The sequence below is a fragment of the Leptonychotes weddellii genome, chromosome 1, assembly GCF_054177405.1.
Source record: "Leptonychotes weddellii isolate Sample4059 chromosome 1, ASM5417740v2, whole genome shotgun sequence".
Taxonomy (NCBI): Eukaryota; Metazoa; Chordata; class Mammalia; order Carnivora; family Phocidae; genus Leptonychotes; species Leptonychotes weddellii.
The window spans coordinates 8512306-8537030 of NC_138369.1; the positions used below are offsets into that span (position 1 = coordinate 8512306).

Below are 24725 nucleotides of genomic sequence, written 5' to 3' on the forward strand. Positions count from 1 at the left end.
ACCTTCCTTTGCAAGTTCTGTGTATATGGTGGTGGTGACCAGCGTCCTTACATCCTGTTGTTCACACCCTTGTGTTGTCTCTTCCCATCACGACTCTGAGCTGGTCCATGTGAAAAAAATAGTAGAGAGCATAGTTTGTGATTTGTGTGGCTAAATCATAAAAGGGGTCAATGGCTTCCACTGTGGCCTCTGCCACACTGGGGGGATGCTCAATCAGCCCTTTTTAGAGAGCGCTTCATGTTGGAAGCAGATCCTCCAGCCTCAGCACAGCCGTCAGAGACCACAGCCCCGGGGAGCCTCTTGACTTGTCTGATAAGTGGGTATAAAAGAGAGGTCCTGAGGCAGAACCACCCAGACAAGCTGCTCTTGAACTCTGAGCCACAGAAACTGCGAGACGATAAGTGCTTGCTGTCATTATGCAGTCAGAGATAACTGGGCCAGTGACCTAGCACCTCACTGTGGAATGCAGGAGTACTTAGCACTTATCACTTTAACATTTTGTTGCAAATGTCACTTCCAGGGTGCCTTCCCTCTTTATCTCTCTACATTAGCCCCTGTCCTATCCCCTTACTCCATTTAATTTTATTATTTTTTTATTTTTATTTTTTAAAGATTTATTTATTTGACAGAGAGAGACACAGCGAGAGAGGGAACACAAGCAGGGGGAGGGGAGAGGGAGAAGCAGGCTTCCCGCTGAGCAGGGAGCCCGACGCGGGGCTCGATCCCAGGACCCTGGGATCATGACCTGAGCCGAAGGCAGACGCTTAACGACTGAGCCACCCAGGCACCCCTAATTTTATTTTTAAATAATGCTTAGTGACTACTGGAAATAAAACAAAAAACCAAACCATATTGTTTATTTCTATGTTTATGCTATTTCAGTGTCTGTCTTGTCTTGATGGAAAGTTCCTTGAAGGAAGGAGCTTATCCATCTTTTCCACCCAGGGCCTCGCACTCGAATGTAGGGGTTGCTGTCTTTGTCACTCCTGTGCATGAATCCAAACTGGGAGAAAGGGGTGTGTGTGTGTGTGTGTGTGTGTGTGTGTGTGTGTATGTGGTTTGGGTGGTTCCCCTTAAGGTGGATTTGCATGTACTTGACTTTTGACGAAAAAGGGAACTGAGAGAGCCCCAGGCACCTGAGCAGGAGGTATAGGAGGCAGAAGCTGTCCAGCTCTGCCTCTCCCTCTCAGGCTCCTGGGTGAGCTGCAACCATGTACATGTATACCAACTCTGGGTGCCAGGACCTGCCAGGTATGGCCCTGGCCAGGCTTGAGCTGGGGGCCAGGGATGGTCGGGACCCAGATTACAGTATTCTCCACCCTGTGGCTGGAAACTAGGGCCTGAGGGACAGAGGGAATGGGCTGGGCTCTCACTTGCCTTTCCTCTGGAAGGGACCAGAGAGGAGGAGGAGGAGGAGGATGGTGATGATTATGAGAACATGGCGCCACCCTACAAGGATCTTCCTCCCAAGCCAGGTAAGAGGACTTCTCAGAGGCCAGGTGAAGGAATGTGTGTTCTGTAGCCTGGGGAAAGCAGGGTCCCCAGGGGACATTAGCTGGGCATTATAGACACACAATCAGCCTCCTGTGTACCCAGCTCGTGCCAGGCACCATGTTGGCAGGAGTATGTGTCTGTGTCTCCACCCTGCCCTTGAGGATCTCTCTGTCTGATGAGAGAGGAAGTTCTGGGCACAGACTCAGGTGAGCGGGTCTGAGAAGGGAAGGACCAGGAGAATGGGGAAATCTCAAGGGGAATTGAGTGGTGGGAGATTGGGGTCAGAGGAGGGGATATTGGAGTGGGACTTCAAGGATGAGTTGGAGTTTGTTAGGAAGAGAAGCCCAGTAGAGAACTGGTGGATGCAAAGGTCCTGGGACATGAAAGCTGGTGTTTCATAAAACTGTGAGTGCACCAGTGGCTCCCCAACTTTCTCGCATTCACACTCTGGGCCCAGATCGACCTTGAGACTTGGGTGCTCCATACCTGGCCCAGGACTCATCAAAAGTCTGCTAAGTGGGTATAAAAGTGAAGTCTTTAAAAAAAAAATGAAGGCGTTGAGGTTTCCCCAAGCCAACTCCCACTAGGGCCCTGAAGGTTGACTGTGCTGTGTTGCTGTCCTTGGACAGTGGCCATTCCATGAGGGGTGGGGTGCTGCATCCTCCATATTTGATCCGGAGTGAGACCAACCTGGGAGGTCCCTGGGCACCGTGGGGCCCAGAATGAGGTAGGAGGTGAACTAGGCTCAGCTGTTTGTCTGTCTCTCAGCTCCCACTTGGTCCCATCCAGTTCTCAAACCCACCACCAAGATGGACTCCTCCATCTGATCATCAGTGCTATCCCTTCCCCAAAGTTAGCCCCCTCCCCATCTCTGATTGCAGCCAATCTCCACCCCCATCTTTATTTCTGAATCCAAAGTCATCACCCTACTTCAACGCAACTAAAACCTAACTGTGACTTCCTCCTCCTACCCCAGTGCAGCTCCAGTCCCAATCTTTATCTCTACCACATCCTGAATCACAACCCTAATGCCATGTCCACCACTGTCCCTAACCCATCTTCAATCCCATCCTCATCCCAACCACAGCTTGACTGCAACCCTAGCCCAAACTCACCTGTGTCTTGAACTGAGGGTGAACAGTTGTCCCAGTTTGCTCAGGACTGAGTGATTTCCTGGGATGTGGGACTTCCAGTTTTAAAACTGGGCAAGTCCTGGGTGATCCAGGATGGTCGGTCACTCTATCTTAATCCTCATCATCTACTCCCATCCTTACCCCCAATTAACCCCATCCCTACCCCCAATTACATTCTTATGCTCAACCCTATCCCTAGCCCTCCATTTTAGTCCCAGTCCTGGTTCCATCGCTGCCTCCAATCTGTTTCCAACCCTCATACCAGCTCTAATTCTGAACTTCTCTTCTGCAGATTCACTGGCTCCACCAAGGCCTCCGAGAGCAGGTGAGCTGGGGCTGGGGGTTCAGCAGACCCAGTGCTGGCTTTGTCCTGCTCTGGACCTGAGCAACCATTCCTCCCCCTCCCCACCCCAGGAAAGAAAATGGAGAACCCCCCACTTCCCTGCAAGTCCCCAAAGATCAAAGGTGAGAATCTAGGGCTGGGGCCTTTGGTTTACCTGGATGAAGCCCTGGTCTGCATAACCATTGTCTTTCTGATCCCTTCTAGGCCTGGACCTCACCCCTGTCCCCCGCACATCTCCTCAACTGGGTGAGCAGTGGGAAGACCCTTTAAGAAGTCTGGGAGGGGACACCTGGAAGTCTTCCCCCAGTTCCTCAATTCTGACCAGAGAACAAATCAGATGGGTTGGGGGAGGTGTTGATCTTGGAAGACAGAGTCTTTCAGCAACTCTTTTCCTCCCAACAGCTTTTGAATAAACTTTCCTCTCCCTTTCTCCCAGGTGTCAATCTGGAACATCCTCCGTTCCAGTCATCCCTAGCTAGTAAGTCCTCATGCCCTCCAGGTGGGCCCCTATCTTCCCTGTCATGATTGCAAGTATGCTTGAATCAGACCTATGACCCCAGAGGAAGACCCTGGGGCAAAGAAAAGTGTCCTTTCAGAAGCTCTTCCTTTCTGAGTCTAGACCAGACCCTGAGGGACCCAGGGCGTCTGCCTGATACTCTTCAGGCCCCACCTCCTACTTGCATAAGGTACGGGAAACATTCTCTGCCGCTGATGCAAAGGCCCTTAAGCATCCTAGAATGGGGAGCAGCTTGGGCAGGGGATGCTGGAGAGTACAAGATAATGCATCATAAATGTTAGGAGCAGTGCTGGGTCCAAGTCATACATGACCTCTCCAAGCCTTCAGGTTAGTTATTTGCAAATTGGGAATAATAGTTACATCTATGTCATAAGGATGAGGATCCAATAAGATAATAAGGATGTGACATGATACTTGGCACATAGTAAGTTCTCTTCAGCATTCTCGGTTAGGTTGTAGTTGTGTTAGGTTACAGTGATGGTGTTGGATTTGGAAGTGGAGATGGGGGTGGAGGTGTGGCTTCGTTTGGAGATGGGAAGGGGGCTACATTTGGGAAAGGGGTGGCCCTGGAGCACAGTAAGTGCTCTTCTGGGCTTCTTCAGGGTTCTTTTCCCTTGACCCTCTCTTGCTGACCCCATCTGGTGATACAGTCATGACCACGGATCTCGGTCCCTCTGCTTTTGGAGAGAGGCTCAAGTGTCTCTTCCTCACTCTCTGAAGCACCAATATTGGTCTCTCTGTCCCCATCCTCATCCCCCAGTAACTCCAGTGACCCACCTCAGTCAGAAGTCCAGGTGTCCTGGGTGCTACCAGGAGGAGAGACTGGTGGTGTACCTGTGCCTGCTGGTGGTGGTGTCACTGCTCCTGGGCTGCACTGGTCTGGCTGTGACCCTGATTAAGTGTGAGTAAGAAGAGGATGGGGCATGGGGAGAAACTGAGCATTGGGCATGGAAGGACTGGGCTCAAGATGGATTCTTCCTCATAGACCAGGAGATGGTGGAAGAGCTAAAGATATTAACCTTTCAGCAGATGGCGTGGCAAGCAAATGGTGAGTGCTTTCAATTGTCCCTTCATGCCATCCATATTGAACACCCAACATGACCCCTCAAACCCAACTCCAAGACCACTTCCAATCCCATCTTTGCCAAGTCTTGTGTTGGGTATTGGGGCATGGGTAGGATAGTGAACACATCCGGCACAGTTCCTGTTCCTGTGGAGTGTGTGTGCATGTGTGTCTAGACCTTCACTGTCCAATATGGTGGCCATGAGTCACTGGCTATTGAGCACTTGCAGTGTGGTCATTCCGAACTGAGATGTGCTGTAATTGTGAAATATACACCAATGTCAAAGACTTGCTAGAAAAAGAATGTAAAATATCTCAACAATATTAATAATAATAATCTTTAATACTGATTACTCATTGAAATTATACTTTGGATATATTGGGATAAGTAAAGAAATAACATTCAAATTAATTTTGCCTGCTTCTTTTGACTCTTAAAAAACATGGCCATTAGAACATTTAAATTTATGTATGTGGTTTATATTTTATTTCTGTTGGACAGCACAGGCAGGTATTGAGAGCCATTTACCAAATTATCACTCAAATGAGCATACAATTCCAAATCTCAATGAATAGTCCAAAGGAAGATCATTCTATGAAAAAAATCTAGTTAGGGATCTTGACCTTATCTTTGGGAGGGCCATACAGGGCTTCCCTAGGGAAAGAGCACTACAGTTGATTGAGGGAAGAGAAAAAATTAATCACATGAGAGGTTGAGGGTTTCAGGTATATGCAAAGGCCCTGTGGTAAGAGGCAACATCATAAGTACAAGGGAGGAGGATGGTGCAGTTGGACAGGTGAGAGGTGATGGTGGCTTGGATGAGAGTTGTGGCCATGAAGATGAACAGAAATGGGTAGAGCAGAAAGATTTAGGAGGTAAGAGTGACTGGACCTAGAGATGGACTGGGAATGGCAGTAAGAGGGAAGGGTGTCAAGCTGGAAGAGGGCACTTTTGTGTGGGACTAGTGGGAATACACACATTAGTTGTAGCAAAGTCTTCTGGGCTGGCACAGCCTTCACCATGTTTGTTGAAGTCTGAAAATTGTTCCATTATATGTGCATGCCTTCTCTGCACATCTCAGATCAAGCCACTGTTCTGCTCAAAACCCACTGATGGTTTCTCACTGCCCAGAGTCCAACATGAAACTCTTTTTTTTAAATTTAATTTTATTATGTTATGTTAGTCACCATACAGTACATCATTAGTTTATTTATGTATTTATTTTTTATTTTTAGATTTTTTTTATTATGTTATGTTAATCACCATACATTACATCATTAGTTTTTGATGTAGTGTTCCATGATTCATTGTTTGCATATAACACCCAGTGCTCTATGCAGTATGTGCCCTCCTTAATACCCATCACCGGGCTAACCCATCCCCCATCCCCCTTCCCTCTAAAACCCTCAGTTTGTTTCTCGGAGTCCATAGTCTCTCATGGCTCATCTCCCCCTCCGATTTCCCCCCCTTCATTTTTCCCTTCCTTCTCCTAATGTCCTCTGTGCTATTCCTTCTGTTCCACAAATAAGTGAAACCATATGATAATTGACTTTCTCTGCTTGACTTATATCACTTAGCATAATCTCCTCCAGTCCCATCCATGTTGATGTAAAAGTTGGGTATTCATCCTTTCTGATAGCTGAGTAATATTCCATTGTATATATGGACCACATCTTCTTTATCCATTCATCTGTTGAAGGGCATCTCGGCTCTTTCCACAATTTGGCTATTGCAGACATTGCTGCTATGAACATTGGGGTGCATATGGCCCTTCTTTTCACTACATCTGTGTCTCTGGGGTAAATACCCAGAAGTGCAATTGATGGGTCATAGGGTAGTTCTATTTTTAATTTTATGAGGAGCCTCCACACTGTTTTCCAAACTGGCTATACCAACTTGCATTCCCACCAACAGTGTAAGAGGGTTCCCCTTTCTCCACAACCTCTCCAACATTTCCAACATGAAATTCTTGGCTTAGCATTCAAGGACCTGGACATCAGACCTCATCCTACTTTGAGCTTTTTAGCTCCTGTGAGGTTTGCCTTGACCTCTACTGCCTCAGCCTTCCCCAACACACTTGCCTCTCTACCTTGGCTTCCAAGGTGGCCCCTGCCTGTGGAGGCTCTCTCTCCCTCTCACAGATACTGAGTTACCATCTTCCTCTGGATAGTCCACCATCTCCACTCTTCTCCAAGACTCAGAGATCAGTTCCTCCTCTGAGCCACTCTAGGACTCTCTCTAGGCACTGCACATATCATTTTGAGTTCTAGCACCACTCACTAGAAAGAGGGTGCAGTGGGGGGCACAGATCTTGCTTCTGTCTTGTGTGTTTGCAGTCAGTGGTGGGTGGGTGGGTAGATGGGGGTTTGGGTTTCTAACCTTCCAGCCCATCTCTACTGACAGTGACTGGCATGGCGGGGATAGCTGGCCTGAAGAAGGACATTGACCACATAAGAACTTACACCAACCAGTCCCTAGTAGAACTTCGGGGCTTATTAGGTGAGTGGAACTTGGGGAACTGCCCTGAGATGGGGGGCATGACAGAGCTGGCACATTGCACAAATCCATGGGGGACAATTCTCACTGCAGTCTGTCTGAATGGTGCCCCCTGGAATTGAGCTGTGCACAGCCTGCACAACTGTATATGGCACACCATGTACATGACCCTGGCTCTGGGGCCATTCTGACAGCATCTTATTCTGTCCCCAGACTGTACCAAGGTCACCTGCCCAGAGGGTTGGCTACCCTTTGAGGGGAAGTGTTACTACTTCTCCCCAACCACCAAGTCATGGGATGAAGCCCGGAAGTTCTGCCAGGAGAATTACTCTCACTTGGTCATCATCAGTAGCTTTGCTGAACAGGTGATCTGTCCCTTCCAAGCCCTTGAGAATCAGTGGGAATCACATATCCTTCCCTGGTCTGGATGGAGAGAAATTGGAATTGCTTTTGAGCCACTAAGACTTTTAATAGCAAGGTTGAGAGGACATACTCTACTTGAGTTTAAATCCTGATTGTGTTTCTTATCCTGAGTCTCAGTTTTTTCTCTAACCTGGAGATATAATAATGGCTATCTCTTAGCACTTTCTATTCTCCAGGCTGCATTCCAGATGTCTTATATCTTACATTAACATAATCCTTACAACAACCCTGTTACTTAGTGTGTGAGTCAGGAGAGGTTATGTTCTGCTGAAATAACAGACAGCCCCTGTAACTCAATGGTGAAAGTTAAGGGGCAACTCTGAAAGCTTCCACTTATTTGTACTCACAAAGCAAGTCACATAGGTCCTCCTATGCTTTTAGGTGGTGGGGAAATAATTCCACCTGTGGAGGAGAATTGGCATTTTGTAAGCAACTGCAATGATTTGATGCTACCATGGTTAGATAGCAAAATTTGTACACAGTACATACTATTTGTACTTCACAGATGAGGAAACTGAGGCACAATACATTTAAGAAACTTGCCTGCGGTCACTTACAGCTAGCGAGTGTCAGAACTGGGATTTGAGCCCAGATGTTTGCATGGTTTATCTTTCCCCACCTTTTTACTTTAATCTATCTGTGTCATTATTTTCAAGCGGATTTCTTGTCGGCAGCATATAGATGGGTCTTGTTTTGTTTTTTTTTTGTTTTGTTTTTTAAATTTTATTATGTTATGTTAGTCACCATACAATACATCACTGGTTTTTGATGTGGTGATCCACGATCCATTGTTTTCATATAACACCCAGTGCTCCATGCAGTACGTGCACTCCTGTTAATACCCATCACCGGGCTAACCAATCCCCCCTCCCCCCTCCCCCCTAAAACCCTGTTTGTTTCTCAGAGTCCATAGTCTCTCATGGTTCATCTCTCGTTTTGTAAATTCAATCTGACAATTTCTGGCTCTTAATTGGTGTTTTTAGACCACTTATATTTGATGTAATTAAAATGATGGCTGAATGGAGTTTGTACTTACAGAACTTTGTGGCCAAGGCTCATGGCTCTCCTCGGGTGTACTGGCTGGGGCTGAATGACAGGGAACATGAAGGGGACTGGAAGTGGCTGGATGGGTCACCTGTCACTCTGAGGCAAGTATCGAGGGCTCTTTGGGTCTCTGCTCCCTGTGGGTCTTTGTGCAGTCCGAGCCAGAAGATTCTCTAGAACCCCAGACCAGGCTGGATAGAGGAGGCTCAAGGGTGCTTTTTTGCCGGTAGGGCTTCTGGTCCCTGTACCTTTTAAATTTTCCTCCATTGCAACATCTCCTCCTTTCAGCACAACTGCTCAAATACATCAGGTCCCCAGGTCAATGGCTGCGGGGAAAAAAAGAAAGGAAGGGTGGCAACAGTGCAGAAGGAAGAGGAAGCTTTTGATTTGCCAAGAGGATGAGCAGGATCTCTGTGTCTCTGTCTCTGACTCTCTGCACTTTACATATATTAACCCATTTGTTTAATCTTTTTAATAATCCTATAAGGAAAGTACTATTATCATCTCCATTTTATTTTATCCTATTTCTTGTCATCTCCATTTTAAAGATGAGGAGACTGAGGCACAGAGAGGTTAACCAACTTGCCTCGGGTGAGAGAGCTAGCAGGTAGTAGTGCCAACCAATCTAACTTTAAAGTCTATACTTTTGGGTGCCTGGGTGGCTCAGTCAGTTAAGCGTCTGCCTTCTGCTCAGATCATGATCCCAGGGTCCTGAGATCGAGTTCTGTGTTGGGCTCTCAGCTCAGCAGGGAGTCTGCTTCTCCTTCTCACTCTCCCTCTGTGCTCTCTCTCTCAAATAAATTAAAAAAAAAATCTTAAAAAAGTAAAGTCTGTACTCTTAGCCATTATACTTTACTTTCTCAAGGAATGTACGTATTTATATTTAGGTAAATGTTAACAAATTGTCCCCCATAGTGGTTATACCAATTTATTCTTTCACTGGCTTGGCTATTTTTCTTCATCAAAAATTCATCTAACTTTTATAATTTTTGATGGATTAATTGTAGGTGAAAATGGAATCACAATATAGTATTAATTTGCATTTCTCTTATAATGACTGAGATTGGGTATCTTCTCATATGTTTAATAGCCACAGGTATTAACTTTTCTGTGAAGTGTTTGTTCATATCACTGGTATATTTTTATATTGAGATTTTCTTCTTATTTATTTCTCATTTATTTTATTTTTTAAAAAAGATTTTATTTATTTATTTGGTAGAGACACAGTGAGAGAGGGAACACAAACAGGGGGAGTGGGAGAAAGAGAAGCAGGCTTCCCTCAGAGCAGGGAGCCCAATGCAGGGCTCGATCCCAGGACCCTGTGATCATGACCTGAGCCGAAAGCAGATGCTTAACAACTGAGCCACCCAGGTGCCTCATTTTTATTTCTTTTTTTAAAGATTGTATTTATTTATTTATTTGACAGAGAGAGAGAGCACAAGCAGGGGGAGCAGCAGAGGGAGAGGGAGAAGCAGGCTATCCGTTGAGCAGGGAGCTTGATATGGGGCTCCCTGGGATCATGACCTGAGCCTAAGGCAGACGCTTAACTGACTGAACCACCCAGGCATCCCTTCTTATTTATTTTTAAGAGCTCTTTATATATTAGAGATATTAGTGTCCTGACAGGGGATCTCATTTTGAATTAAAGATTCCTGGAAGAATGGGGCACCTGGGTGGTGCAGTTGGTTAAATGACTCTTGATTTCAGCTCAGGTTATAATCTCAAGGTTGTGAGATCCAGCCCCCTGTTGGTTCCACACTCAGTGTGAAGTCTGCTTGAGATCGTCTCTCCCTCTCCCTCTGCCCCTCCGGCTTGTGCTCGCTCTCTCTGAAATAAATAAATAAATAAATAAATAAATAAATAAATAAATAAATAGATAAATAAATAAATAAATATAAATCTTAAAAATAAAAAAAAGATTCCTGGAAGAAGGCACAGCTCTGTGAATAGAGAAGGCGTGGCATAGTGTGGTGCTGTGGGTGCTCAGCTCAGACCCCTTCGTGGGGCGGGTGCAGCCCTCCTCCAGTAGGGGGCACTGACTGCTAAAGGCTCACGGTTATGCTTTCTCTGGAGAGTTGTCCTCAGCCCATTGGAGGACTCCACTCCCAGTGGGGTCAGCCCATAGCTAATGAGTGGCTGAGAGAAGCCTGGATTCCTTGTCACAAGTCGAGATAACTCTGTGGTGTTATTCATACTCCGCAGCTCCCTGTCGGATCAGGCTGAGGCTAGACCAGACTGAACCCACATCTCTGCTCAACTCTTCCCCCTGCCCCATCCTGCTTCTCCCACTCCTTCTCTCCTGAGAGCATCTCTTAATAAATTCCATGCACCTGAATTGCCAAATCAGGCTCTGCTTTAAGGGAATGTGATCTAAGACACTACAAGACCTGGAAGGTTGGGAGGATTGCAGGGGTGAAGGAAGGGTTCTTTGTAAGAGGAGGCAGAAACTGACCAGATGCAGGAAACGGATTCAGGAGCAGGAGACTGTCCTGGCGAACGGGGAGGTGGGGCTGAGTTAAGGCAGACAAGCTGGGGTGAAGGGGATAATGTGGCAGCTTCAGATAATTCTGAAAAGCTGAAGAAATGATTAGGATGGAAGAGCCTTGAACCATGAAGACCTTGCCTTCTCTCCCCCCTCCATATTCTTTCTTTAATTAATAGACTTTATTTTTTACAGAAAATTTGAGCAGCAGGTACAGAGAAATGTTTCATATATTCCTTCTCTCCTGCACATAATTTCCCCTATTATTAACCTGTTGCATTCTGTGTGGCACATTTGTTACAAGTGATGAACCAGTATGGATACATTATTATGAACTAAAGTCCATAGTTTATATTAGGGTTCACTCCAAGTGCTGTGCATTCTACGAGTTTTGACAAATGTATGATGTCATGTATCCACTGTCACAGTATCACATATAATGCTCTGAAAACCCCTGAGCTCCACCTATTCATCCCTCCCCATGCCCACTTTTCCTCCCTCCAGCTTTTGGGACCCGGAGGAACCCAACAACATCTATGACGAGGACTGTGCCAGCATGAACAAAGGTGGCACCTGGAATGACCTCTCTTGTGACAAGACTACATATTGGATCTGTGAGCGGAAGTGTTCCTGTTGAACCTCACAGCTGAGGGTGGGTTTGGGTCCATACCCAGTGCTCCTTGGCTCTTGGGGATGAGAACCTTCTGCCCTTCCACGGAAGACTGCCTCTCCATGAGCCGACATGGATACACCTAAGATGGAACCAGGAGCTTGGATGTTGCAAGTCCCCCTGGGTGCAAGTGAGAGCATTTCTAGGGTGAGGATTTGAGGGCTTGTTTTTTTTTTTTAGATTTTATTTATTTATTTGGGAGAGAGAGTGAGTGAGGGAGAGTGCACACAAACAGGGGCAGAGGCAGAGGGAGAAGCAGACTCCCCTGCTGAGCAGGGAGCCCGACGTGGGGCTCAATCCCAGGATCCAGAGATCATGACCTGAGCCAAAAGCAGACGCTTAACCGACTGAGCCACCCAGGCGCCCCGTGGGCTTGTTCAATCGGATGGTGTCTTAGTCTGTTCAGGCTGTTATACCAGAAAACTGTAAACTGAGTGGCTTATAAACAACAGAGGTTTATTTATTGAAATTCTGGAAGCTGGAAAGTCCAAGATCAAGGCATAATGTGTAATGAGGGCCCACTTTCTGATTCGTAGATGGCCATCTTCTTGCTGTGTTCTCCCATGCTGGAAAGGGTGAAAGCTCTCTAGGGTCCCTGTTATAAGGGCACAAGAGTTCTACCCTCATGACCTAATCACCTCCCAAAGGCCCATCACATTGTGGGTTAGGATTTAACAAATGAATTGGGTGAGGGCCCATAATTCAGTCTGTAGCAGGTGATTCACTGGAGACGCGGTTCATTTCTGAGCAGACCTTCTTGGGCTATTAGCTCTTGCAATATTAGAACTCAAGATGTAAGTTCATGGCGTGGTCTTTGACCACTGTGTTGGTTTGCTGGGGCTGCCATAATAAAGCACCATAGACTGGCTTAAATGAGAGAAATTTATTGTCTCACTGTTCTGGAGGCTGATGTCTGAGATCAAGGCATCGAAGTGGTTGGTTTCTGGGGAGGCGTCTCTCCCTGACTTCCAGATGACCCTCTTCTCCCTGTGTCTTCACATGGACTTCCCCTTATGTGTATCTGTGTCCTAATCTCTTCTTTTTATAAAGACACAGACCATATTGGATTAGGGCCCATTGTAATGACTTCATTTTCATTAATTACCTCTTCAGAGACCCTACCTCAAAATACAGTCACATCTGACATACTGGGGGTTAGGACTTCAACACGGATTTTGGGGGAGATGCAATTCAGCCTTTAATACCCACTAATTGACTGATGTTCCTCCAGTGATTATGACAATGAAAAGCACCCCCTTGGGGGCTGGTACTACCCTGCAGCTGAACACAACGCAACACGGCAATCCCTTTGGACAATCCCTGAATTGTATCCAAAGGTAGGTAGACATTCTCCAAACTGATCAATTTATTGATCAACAATTGATGAGTAGCAGAACCCTTGATGAGTAGCAGAATCCTTGCATTGACTGAGAGCAGGTGATTATGACAAGGAGGTTCTGAGCAGAAGGGTAGTGGGGGAGGTTAGCATTCACTTCATTTCCCGTTCCCATCTCTATTTGTCTCCTCCCACCACCATACCTGCCCCAACTCACCAGTACTGAAACCAGCCCCCCATGTATCCTATAGACTGCAGAGTGGGTGGGCATCCTGTTCTAAGCCCTCTACCCAGGGGTCATTGGTCCAAGTGACTGTTTATCTGGGTTGGGGGAAGTTTCTGCATCTCAGAAGAGGAAACTTTATCTTCCCCCAGTGTGTTGAAAAATGGGGAAATGGAGCTGTGGTCACGTCTTTGAGTCATGCTGGGGGCGTTCCACAGTGGAGCTGGCTCAAACCTATCTCCCTTACACATGTCTCATGATTGTCTAATTTTAGGTAGAGAGATAAGGGTGAAGGAGGTCCCCTTTACCACTTTGGGTCCAGGGGAGCAAAGGTTGGGCATTCTTGGTGGATAAAAATAACAAAAACCACGATTTATCAAGCGTGTATTGTGTGCTAGATAGAAACAGTAGCTCCCACTGAATCGTCACAATGACTCTGTGAGATTGGAACAATTACCAACCCCATTTTATAGCTGGGGAAACTGAGCCTTGCCCATTGTCATTGAGTGGATAAGTTGCAGAGCTGATATTTGGACTCAATCTGTGCCTCCAATGGTTGATCTCTTTCTGTAGCACCTGCCACCTTTCAAGGGACTGTCTGTAAACCTGAATTATCCCTGAGGACCCCAACCTTGTAGTTCTTATCTTGGCTGGCAATTATGGGAAGGGACCTGAGTGGTGTGGTGGAACAGACATCCTGGGCTGAGGTAGGGAACTAGGAATGGAGTTCTGGGTCTATTGATAATAATCTGTGTGGCTCTCCTGGGGCTATTATGATAATGCAGGTGAGAGAGGAAAGGGACCAGCTAGGAAGAAAATTAATCTATTTTGAAGACGGATCAAATGTGGGGTGTGAGAGAAAGAGGAGTAGAGAATTACCCCAAAGTTTTCAACTTAATCAACAGGAAAGATGGAGTTATTAATACCTAGAGCTGAGGAAGAAAAAATGCTTATGAACACATTTATTTATTTAAATTTTTAAAAAAAGATTTATTTATTTTAGAGAGACAGAGAGAAAGCATGCAAGCAAGGGGAGGGGCAGAGGGAGAGAGAGAATCCTCAAGCTGACTCCCTGTTGAGCTTGGAGCCGACACGGGGCTCGATCCCAGGACCTTGAGATCATGACCTGAGCCAAAATCAAGGGTCAGATGCTTAACTGACTGAACCACCCAGGTACCCCCATACATTTATTTATTTATTAAGATTTTTTGTTTTTAAGTAATCTCTACACACAGTGTGGGGCTCGAACCCCCAACCCTGGGATCAGGAGTCGTATGCTCTGCTGACTGAGCCAGCCAGGTGCCCCTGAACACATTTAGATTTAGGTGGTTCATGAACTCTTGCTGAAGTTCAAGAATGGAATCTTGTGTGCAGCAGATGTGGTCATGGCCTACTTAGATCCTTGATCCTCATATTTTCAGCTACTTCTAATGGCCAGCAGCTGCCACCAGAGTCTTCCTGGTCTGGCACATGGCAGGTGAGAAGGGCTAGCAGGGAAATGCTTTCTGGAAGGGCTCTCAGCCAAAGCCTGGACTTAGTGTACACATACCCCAGCTCCCTCACCCCTCAGATGAGATGAGTTTGAAGTGTGTCCCTGTGCTCACCCAGAGGTCCCTACTGGGATTGAGCTTCCAATGCCTGCAATGGTAGCCTGTTCGATAACACATCTTTGAGCACATCTTGTACTGGCTGCCTTTCTTTCCCTGACTCACTTCTTCACCCTCCTGCTGGTGTTTCTGGGGATCACCTCCAAAAAACTACTTACACTTGAATCATTGTCTCAGTGTTTGCTCTTGGGGGAACCCAAATTGAGACACTCTGGAACAGGGGAAGACAGGCTTGTGATGTGGTTCTAGTTTGCCTGGGATGGAGGGGTTCCTGGGACATGGGACTCTCAGTGCTGAAGATGGAAAGTGCTGGGCAAACTGGGATGAGTTGATCGCCCTTATAGGATAGTGCAGTACCAAGAAAACCAACAGAAGAGAAAGCTTCCAGAAGTAAAGGGGATAATGCATATGTAGATCAAACCATCATGTTGTACAACTTTTATCTGTTAATTATAAACAGGGAGCAAGGAGACTGGGGAGCAAGGAGGTGCCAGTAAACCTGGAAAAAACCTGGAAAAAATAAAAATAGACCTGGAAAACTTGGAAAAAATAAAAATACTTGATTATTAAAAAAAGAAGAAAAGAGGACCAATGGAGTCAACTGTGACCCAAATGTCAAGTTAGAATAGATTGAGAAGCCTCCATCCTTAGCACTGAGGAAGCATTTGGGACACTGAGCCATTCCTGGGTGTGTTGGAGGCAGAAATGAGACTGTAGTAGCTGAGTAGTGAGGGGATGGGAGGAAGTGGGGACAGCAGAGCATAAACAACGTTTCTAGAATTTTGACTGTTGAAGAGAGAGGGAGAGAGAGAGAGAGGGAGAAAGAGAGAGGTAATTGCAGCAGGGAGGATTTTTTGGGTAGAAGGGACCTGAATGCCTCCCCCTTACTCTTCCCAACCCCCCTATTATTCTCATGTCAGATCTCCTGGGACTCCCAGACTAATTTTTTTTTCCTTCATAATTTTCTTCTTTTGGCATTTTGCTCTGTGCTTTAAGAGATTTCTTCCATGTGGTCTTCCAAGCCACTGATTAGGCTCTTGACAGTGACCACACTCTTCTTTAATTTACCCAGAAAATTTTCTCTTTTTAATTATTCCATTTTTATTTAGTTCCATAAAGCATTTTGGTGCTGTACTTGAATCTCCTTACATTCTTATTTTATTGTGTTCAATTCTTACTGGAATTATTCTTGTTTTAAGTCGTCTATCTACTCCAGCAGCTCTATTTGTTGGGTGTCAATTACATCAGTTCATCCTTTTTCCAGCTACTAGGACCTCTCAATGTTGTCCTTTCTTCTTGGGGCTCAGACCTGGGGGTTGAGAACTCTAAGCAGGGGCAGTTTCCCAAGTGATGGAAGGAGATGGATTCACCACCTCCTTGGCACCTCCTTGCTCCCCAGTCTCCTTGGTCCCTTCTAGATTTAGGAGCAGGGTTCCTGTTGAGGGCCAGAGGGATCACACACACACACACACACACACACACACACACACACACACACACAGGAGTGCTGCTGGCCTATCCCAGGAGGTCCATGGACCCCTGTGGGCCAGACTCTTCCTGGAACAGATGGTGTCTGATCTTCAGCCTAGAGTGCTCTTCAGCTTATCTTGGGACTCGCCACCTGGTGCATGGGGGAGACATTTCAACCCCAGATTTTCCTTTGGGGATTTCCCCAGAGATACCACTCTCATCCTTACCCAGCTGCCATTGGTCCCAGCAGACTTTTGCTGAGTAGATATATTAGTGTAGGGGGTAAAGAGGAATTGAGAAATGTACAAGTGGCCATTTTCCTAGCAGCTACCATTTCTCTTTCTTTAGCAGAGGGGCCAGCAAACTATGCCTTGGGGGGGGGGGTCAAATCCTGAGTGCAGCCTGTTTTTGTATGGCCAGCGAGCTAGACATTGTTGTTATATTTCTAAGGGGCACTCACACACACACATATTCTGAAAAATCTAAAATATTTGTTATTCAGCCTTTTGCAGAAAAAGTTTCCTGACCTCTTTTTAGCATATTTAAATACCACTGGAGAAGAACCAGGAGAGAGGATGTCAGAGAGGTGGAAGACTCAATACAGAGAGAGGAGATATCAGTGGAGGAAGGTACCCTAACAGGCAGGAGGGGATGAGCAAAGCATAGAGGGAAGGATTAGCCTTAAACAAGAGGAGGGACCTCTTTGCCGTTGTAGAAGAATGGAGGAGGGGACTATTGCCATTGATGAGGGAACGAAGCAAGGGTGGGTATGGATGTGGATGTATTTGTAAAGAATATCAGGAAGTTAAGGTAGTTTCCATCAGCTGGTGTTTATTATCGCTGTGAAGTAGGAGACAAGGTCTTCTGCCTCACATAAAGGGAATGTCTTCAGACATTGTCAGATGTCCCCAGTGGGGGGAATCACTTCTAGTTGAGAATAACTGGGCTTAAACCAATCTCAACTGGCCCCATGTGTCCAAGCATATTGCTGTCCCAAGTCAGCAAACAATGAAGGTTCTATTAATAAGGAGCATATGATTTGGTGAAGACTGCTGAGCAGACCATCTGCAGTACTACCATTGTTGGATTGGTCCTGGATTGAGGTTTTCCCAGTTAGTTATGGAATCAGAACAAGGGAGCAATGTGTTGAAAGTATGGGAGAAAATCACTTGACATGGTTGATCATGAGATTTAGCCTGGATAAGAAAGGAGGTAAAGCTGATGGTTTGGGAGAAGCTGATGGTCTGAAGGACTGGATGAGTTTAAAGAGCAGGGTCAGGATGAGTGAGTATAAGAAAGTGAGGAAAGGCCTTGGAAGGGGCTACCTTTTTTACAAAACATCAAGGGAATATTTGCAAAGGCCATTATTTGGGCATCCAGGGACAAGCACTGGCTGAACACATGATAGTGAAGAGAAATCCAATGAAACACACATTTATTGAGAGCCCAATATGCAGAACAAACATTTCAGGGAGTAAAGGCTAAACCTTTCTTCTCCAAGGATGACATCTATAATGATTTCCCTTGTCCTCAGCTTTGTTGTTCACCATGCCAACCAGATCCATGGGTGTGACTTTCCACGTGGAGTTGAATGTTCTAGTTTGAATATTTTCTCTTCATTTGCTCTGAAGAAACATCCCCCCACAAAAGACGTTTAGATTAAAGGTAGATGTAAGGATGAAACAAAACAAACCACTACCACCAACAAAACAGAAAGAAAGAGCGGAAGTGGATTAAAGGCAGAGAGTGTTACGGAAGTGGTAGGTTCTTTGCCTACTCAATACCATTTGCCGAACAGCCAAATAACAAAACAGTATTTGATGGCAAGGAGGTGATTTATTCAATGGCCAGAGAACAGAAAAGGGGAGCTCATGTTCTAAAGGCATCTTCTCCTCGATTAGGTCATTGTTAGGGTTTTATGGGGTTAGGGTAATTAAGGGACTGGTAAGCAAGCTGACCTGGGGTGGGGTGTTTCAAGGAAGGGGGAGGAGGCTTCTAGGATTAGAGTGCCACCTCTGTTCTTCCCTTAAATGGGCACAGTGGGATCTGTCATGTTGCAGGTAGTTATGTTTTTTGTTATTATAATTAGATGGTAATGATCTTGAAGTCATCTGGAGGGTTAATATGGCATCTGAACTGGATCACACTGGTCAAAAAGTGGGTTATTATGGCTTGTTCAGAGCTTGTTAGTAAGTCCCTAGTGACAAGAGCTCCATCCAGCATGCAAGGATGACACAATCTAGCATTTTGGAATCCTACGTCAGGTGTGGCCTTCTGCAGCTTATATGGGAGGACTTCTCAAAAATCCCATATGAAGAATTCTTTGTTTTTTTTTTGAAAAAATTTCAGACATAGTAGCCTGCTCCAGAATTTAAGTTAATTTGTGTCTATGAAGAAAGGCTAGACTCTAAGCCCCATGAAAGCAGAGACTGTGTTGGTCTTATTCCTTTTGTAGGTCCATTACCTACTACAGTACCTTGACACATTGTAGAACTCAACAAATATAGTTTTTACCACCCATATGTTACAGCTTGGTTTAAAAGCCCCAAGTCCCACAAGAAAACCAATACCTCCTATAGCAGCCCATGAGGATAGAATTTCCTGGCCTGGTTGAGGAATGAGTCATTGTATGCAGGAAGTGCAAAGCTATCATTCCCCTCCTACTATTTATGGTTCATTCACAGAACTCCCTGCCCAGTCAAACATGACTTTTTACAAACAATATTGCCTGGTTACACAACTGGCCTTTCAATGTTAACAAGTTTCTAGGGAACAGAGCTAGAAATTTAACCCAAGGGCATATTAACCCATGGAAAGTGAAGGGATTTTTTTTTTTTTTTTAGCTTTTTAATCATATCCTGTGCCTAGAAAAATAAAAGCTTAAGAAATTATTTTAATTAAAATTGTAAATGTTATATGCAACTAATGAATCATTGAACACTACATCAAAAACGAATGATGTACTACACAGTGGCTAACTGAACATAATAAAAACATAAAATCAGATACAAATACAAAAAAATTAAAGTGAATGTATTTCTTACAGGTGACTAATACATATAGCCCCCTTTCAAAGATATGATCATCTTATTCAACTTCCACAATGTTAAGTAATGATAATAAAATATCTCCAGTTATTGGAGTGCGGGAAACTTTGGAAATTATTTTGGATTATCTGGGAAGTCTTTCAAAGGTCACAGTTAGCAGCCAGCACCTTTTACAATTTTACTTTTATTGGGCATGATTAAACCTAATATCCATAAAATTTTTTTCTGATCACTTGACATGCCCTAAACCTTTTTTCCTGGTCCTGTTTTCCTTTTGGTCCTTTTTGAAAGATTTAGAATGAATTCTCCTTTCTGCCCTCCAAATAGGGAGAGATGTGTTTTTAGTGACTCAATATTTCCAGTGCTGAGAATATCACATATTAGCTCAAGAAAAGTAAAAGATAATGTGTCAGAAATTTCTCAATTTTTTCATTTTAAAAACAATACATTCTAAGGCTCCTTGGCTAGCAGATGCGCTGGGTGTACACATAGGAGTACACAAATGAAACTGGGAAAATTTTTATGGATTATGAGTTTGGAGCCCATCTTGCTCATCTAGGGGCATGCCTTCTTAAAGAAGTATATTCTCTAATTTCTCCAAAAAGACAAATAAAGGAAAACTATAGAGAGGTACAAGGTAGTGCATTGAGCCTGAGTTAAATCAATGGAAGAATGGGTGGATACCAGCCACTGAGTTCCACAGAGGTCTTCTTACTAACAGGACCATTTCCTTTCCCAGGCAGTTCCATTATTCCATGTACCCCTCCCTTATAATTATGTAGAACATCTAGGGTGGAGTCCCTCTCTTTTCCATGGTATCTACTAATCGCACTGGGCTTACATTCACCTCTCCACAGGACAGCAGGATTTCAGAGGATGGTGACCACTCTGCTATGTTGGTGATTGTAAGTCTACCCCCCAAAACATTCTACTTTAGATGGTAGTGGTGCTGGTGATATGTCTTACCCCTATTCCTTTGTATGACAAAAATATATACACAAGCTAGCTTAAGCACTATCAGTGATCAGGGAAGAGTCATTGAGGAACAATATAGTGAGAATGGGAAATGCAAGCCAGGTCATCAGGAAGAGCTCTTTGCCATTCCTGCTGGGCAAGGGAGCTCATACTAAGACGGGAGAGGGGATTGGTGTGTTGGGGGGGAAGCATTAGAGTAAGTCACAAGCTCTCTTACTTCACTGGGTTTTGAGTCAGCGCCAAACTTGGTGGAAAGCGTAAAAGTCTCAGACTCAGATTTAGATTTTGTGATCTCTCCAAACCAGTTTCGGACCTGGAATATCAAAGAAAATACTGGAAAGTTTTTGTTAACAGTGGTGAAGAGAAAACCAGTGAATCAGGAAGAGAATAAAGACATTATTAAAAAGAGTTTCCCTACAACATGTGGTATATATGTATATGGAATATTATTTATGGAGCCCTAGAAAGGAAGGAAATTCTGACACAGGCTACAACATGGATGAACCATGAAGACGTCATGCTGAGTGAAAGAAGCCAGACACAAAAGGACAAATCATGTCTGATTCCACATATATGAGATCCCTGTAAGAGTCAAATTAGTTGAGCCAGAAAGTAGAATAGTGGTTACTAGGGACTTAGCAGTGGAGAATGGCTATGTGGATAGACATGTGATAACACAAATAATTACAAAGGTAATCGAAGTGATTGGCATATATGTGTTCATTGCCTAATTCTTTTAACTTTTTTGTATGCTTGAAAATGTTCATAATAACATGTTGAAAAAATTAACTTATTATGTAATGCCATCATAGAGCTATTAAAACATATTAGTATGGAGACTATACCCTCACATGGAAATATGTTTAAGAATTCAGATGTTTAAGTGGTGTGGCAGATTGCATTATGGATTTCAATTATTCACTCCTCTGTCATAGTACACGCTCATGGTGTAATACTTAGCCTCATGATGGGTGGAGGGTTCTTTTCCCTTGACTTTGGGCTTGGGCATATGACTTTCCTTGGCCGATGGAACGTCAGTGGAAGTGATGCAAGCAGGACCACAAGGCTTGAAATGGCCTTGCCCAGTCGGGCTTGTTTTCTTGTGATTTAGCTACTGTCATGAGAAGAACATATCCTAGGTTGCCGCTCCCTTTCTGCCAAGCCTCAGGATGAGTCACAAGGAGCAGACCTGAACATGATCTGCATCCTGGAGCCAAGCCAAGCTGAATCCAGACAAGATCAGCTGAACTTCAATCATCCTTCAGACTTGAGAATGAGAAAAGTAAATATTTGTGTTTAGGCTACTGAGATTTTTTAGGTTGTTTGTTACCCAGCAATAGCTGACTATTAAAAGTGGGAAAGCTGATGGAAAACATATTTCCTTGATGTAGCAATTATTTACTTTCTGAAAGCTGTTAATAAATTGATGTATCTTACAATCAATAACATCTTAAAGTAGAGAAGATATGGATAGTGTTTACACATGGCTCACCGCTCATATGAAAATTTAGAGAACATAGATTTAAATATTCATTAATGTATATACCTCCAAATATTTATCTTTATGACAATAACAAAAGGGGTTGCTGTTTACCTGCTGGCTGAGGAGGCAATACACCAAGAAGATGAAGAAGCCCTGCAAGCTGTTGATGATGGTGAAGAGGTAAGCCATGACATGGGCAGCTGGACCCACCTGCAGGATGCCCAGGAACCATGTGCAGCCCAGGATGAAGAGCTGAGATGTCATTTTGAATGTCAGCATCCTGAAGGGAGTCATACACAATGATGTGAAAAAGCTAATAATGGACATGGACACCCTATTGTGTGGTTATTAATGGTGAGGACTCTGGAGCTACTCTGGCTGGGTTTAAACCCAAGGCAGAACTAATTGGCTTGTGACCTTGGACAAGTTACTTTACCTTTCAATAACTCAGTTCCCTCATCTTTATAATAACCCTGTTTCACACAGTTGCTGCCAAGATTAAATGGGACTTTAACATATGTAAAGTATTTAGGAAAGTATGTAAAACAAAATTAGTACATATATAAAGCATTCTAAAACTGGGTGCTCTTTATCTCTCTCATTATATCATTTATAGATGAAGTGTCATATAATTTATTATCCAGACAGGGAGGCTTTTGAGGCAGATGTGGTGCTAATTAACAGTTACAGTGGGTCAACAGGCATAACTGGGACCATCCCAGGCAAACTAGGATGTAAGGTCACCTTACTTATGTATCTATATATCCCTAATTAGAAAATATAGTAATACATAAGTGAGAAAAGCTAGTTGGGGAACAATTTGCATAGTGTGATGTTACTGGGTGCATGCCTGTCTGTTCTACAGAACATGCACAGCCCAGAAAAAGGTCTGGGGAAAATATTATACATATCATACACTTTGTTACCTCTGGCTTCCCTGAGAAGTGGAAGGAGAAAAGAAAGGGAGGAGTTAGCTGCTTTCAGATTTTACTTTATATATTTAAAAACTTTTGAAAAATTTTTCAACAAATGCACTATTTTTGTGATTACAATGAAATCAACAACAAATTACATGTTCACATAAAATGGATGCTGCAAGATGAAAAAAGTCCTCATCGTCCAAAATGTTGTGAAATAATATCATACAAAATATATTTTAATAGAAATCCTTCCCAAACCTATTGCATCTGTGTTATGTGGCAGAAATTGCTGTTTTTTTCCCCCCCATTCTCCTCTTCATTTTAGTGCTGGATCCTTCCTTTTTTGAGTTTTATCAAGGACACATGCCTACCCAGTTAGGACTACATTTCCCGGCCTGCCTTGAAGGTAGGTGTCACTGTGTGATCAAGGTCTAGCCCTTGAGATACGGGCAAATGTGGAACATGCAGCTTCTTCCCATGGATGGGATACTGGCAAGGAAACATCTGGGGAATATGGAGCAACAAACTAGAAAGGACTCGGGTCTCTGGATTCCTTTGTGGAGCTGAGCTTCCCCACTAGCCCTGGACTGCTCACCTTTGGACTGTGACATGCGAATGAAATAAACTTCTATTTCACTCCTTTCTTAGGGTCTTTTTGTCACTGAAGCTTAGCCCATACTACAGCTAATACAAGCTCTCATTAACTGTGACACTGGGTTTGCTAGCTCCTGGAACTTGTTTGTGGGGTGTATGTGTGTGTGGATGTGTAGGAGGCACCAATGGGGCATAAGTAGAGAAAAGAGGGGGTCAGAAAATACCATTTACCCCACCTTACCTTATATTCTGGATGGTTGACACTTCACTGTTGAGAGAGGAAAGTTTCCTTTTCAAAATCCAAAGGACCAGGAGAAAAAGAACTAAATTCACCTGCAGGAATGACACAGATCATGCAGAACGCAAGTTAAAATAATGCACCGTGTCCGCTGTAAATTGCACACAATTCCCACCTCCCTGCACGTGGGATTGAATTGGTAGCAGGTGGAAAAATCAATTCATACAGCTGAGAAAATGTATGCCCCTTATGCTGTCTTGCACCCAGCATGCCCGGTGCGTCTTCTTCGGTCGGGAACCCTGGAGCCACATACTCACAAAGATGATGGCACAGACGGGGCCAAGGAAACTCCAGATGAATCCCTGGTCCAGGTTGAGCCAGCAGCTGGGAACAATGGGAAAAGGGGCACAAAGAGAGATCAGAGAAAGCGCATGAAATGAACACTTTTCCCAATGCTTTGCCAACATCTCCTGAAAATGTCAGTGGATGACAATGAAGGCTTTGATTGTTCACTACCATGTGTTAATGCTACACTAAACATTTTACAAGCACAGTCCTGCTGAAGTTTTAGACCAGCATCATGAGGGTGGGACCATAGGGACAACTGTTATCCCTGTTTCGCTAATGGGGGCACTGAGACTTGAGGACTCGAGGTCCCAAATTATGGGAAGGATGAAACTGGGACCTAACCACAAAATGCCTTCTTTCCAGAACCTTCCACAGTCTTTTTTTTTTTTTTTTTAAGATTTTATTTATTTATTTGAGAGCGAGAGAGAGAACATGAGCAGGGGGAGGGGCAGAGGGAGAGGAAGAAACAGACTCCCCGCTGAGCAGGGACCCCCCCCCCCCTCCGACATGGGACTCGATCCCAGAGCCCTGGGATCATGACCTGAGCTGAAGACAGATGCTTAACAGACTGAGCCACCCAAGCACCCCAAACCTTCCACACTTTTACTGTCATCTTTCTCGCCTCACCGGGAAAGAGGTTAGAGCTGTTACAGCTGAGGGGAAAGGGGAGTGGTTTCAACATGGATATCCCAATCATCATCGTTAACACTGCCCTTAAAACTGTCCACAGCATAGAATGAGACTTGAGCTCACCGATCAGGTGTTCCATAAAGGTCAGACTTGATCACAGCAGAAATGGCCACAATTATAGCTGGGAC

At 44.5% G+C, this 24725-nt stretch overlaps 2 protein-coding genes across 5 annotated transcripts in view; one reads left to right on the plus strand and one right to left on the minus strand.

Moving 5' to 3' along the window:
• The first annotated feature begins 1106 nt into the window (after positions 1–1106).
• CLEC17A (C-type lectin domain containing 17A) lies at positions 1107–20547 on the plus strand. Of its 2 annotated transcripts, XR_014143578.1 has the most exons (14): positions 1107–1251; positions 1392–1475; positions 2920–2952; positions 3042–3092; positions 3175–3216; positions 3407–3448; positions 4248–4388; positions 4473–4535; positions 6955–7050; positions 7261–7412; positions 8509–8618; positions 11501–11813; positions 12898–13003; positions 20207–20547. XR_014143578.1 is itself a non-coding variant. In XM_006738110.2 (12 exons), exons 1-12 carry the CDS (start codon positions 1212–1214, stop codon positions 11631–11633), a joined length of 987 nt encoding a protein of 328 aa, XP_006738173.1. In that variant the 5' UTR covers positions 1107–1211; the 3' UTR covers positions 11634–12539. The 2 variants fall into 2 exon arrangements, 1 of the variants encoding a protein (XP_006738173.1); XM_006738110.2 differs by lacking the exons at positions 12898–13003; positions 20207–20547 and having other exon boundaries at positions 11501–12539.
• The window catches only part of ADGRE3 (adhesion G protein-coupled receptor E3), a 43710-nt gene continuing 27757 nt past the window's right edge, over positions 8773–24725 (minus strand). Inside the window, exons 10-14 of one of the 3 annotated variants that reach the window (XM_081814185.1) lie at positions 23877–23943; positions 23563–23654; positions 21919–22087; positions 20542–20637; positions 8773–8840 (exon numbers count right to left, since the gene is read on the minus strand). In XM_081814185.1, coding sequence (XP_081670311.1) covers positions 8799–8840; positions 20542–20637; positions 21919–22087; positions 23563–23654; positions 23877–23943 — 466 coding nt within the window. In that variant the 3' untranslated portion in view covers positions 8773–8798. Of the gene's footprint in view, positions 8841–17709; positions 17928–18118; positions 20638–21918; positions 22088–23562; positions 23655–23876; positions 23944–24725 lie in introns of those variants that run through there. The other 2 variants (XM_081814192.1, XM_081814183.1) reach the window with 2 other exon arrangements.

What these genes read in the sequence shown, in the direction of transcription:
- CLEC17A (XM_006738110.2), top strand. Translation starts at nt 1,212, where the DNA reads ATGTACATGTATACCAACTCTGGGTGCCAGGACCTGCCAG. An exon ending in CCGCACATCTCCTCAACTGG is followed by an intron (nt 3,217 to 3,406) that starts GTGAGCAGTGGG and finishes CCTTTCTCCCAG; the next exon opens with GTGTCAATCTGGAACATCCT. An exon ending in TCAGTAGCTTTGCTGAACAG is followed by an intron (nt 7,413 to 8,508) that starts GTGATCTGTCCC and finishes TTGTACTTACAG; the next exon opens with AACTTTGTGGCCAAGGCTCA.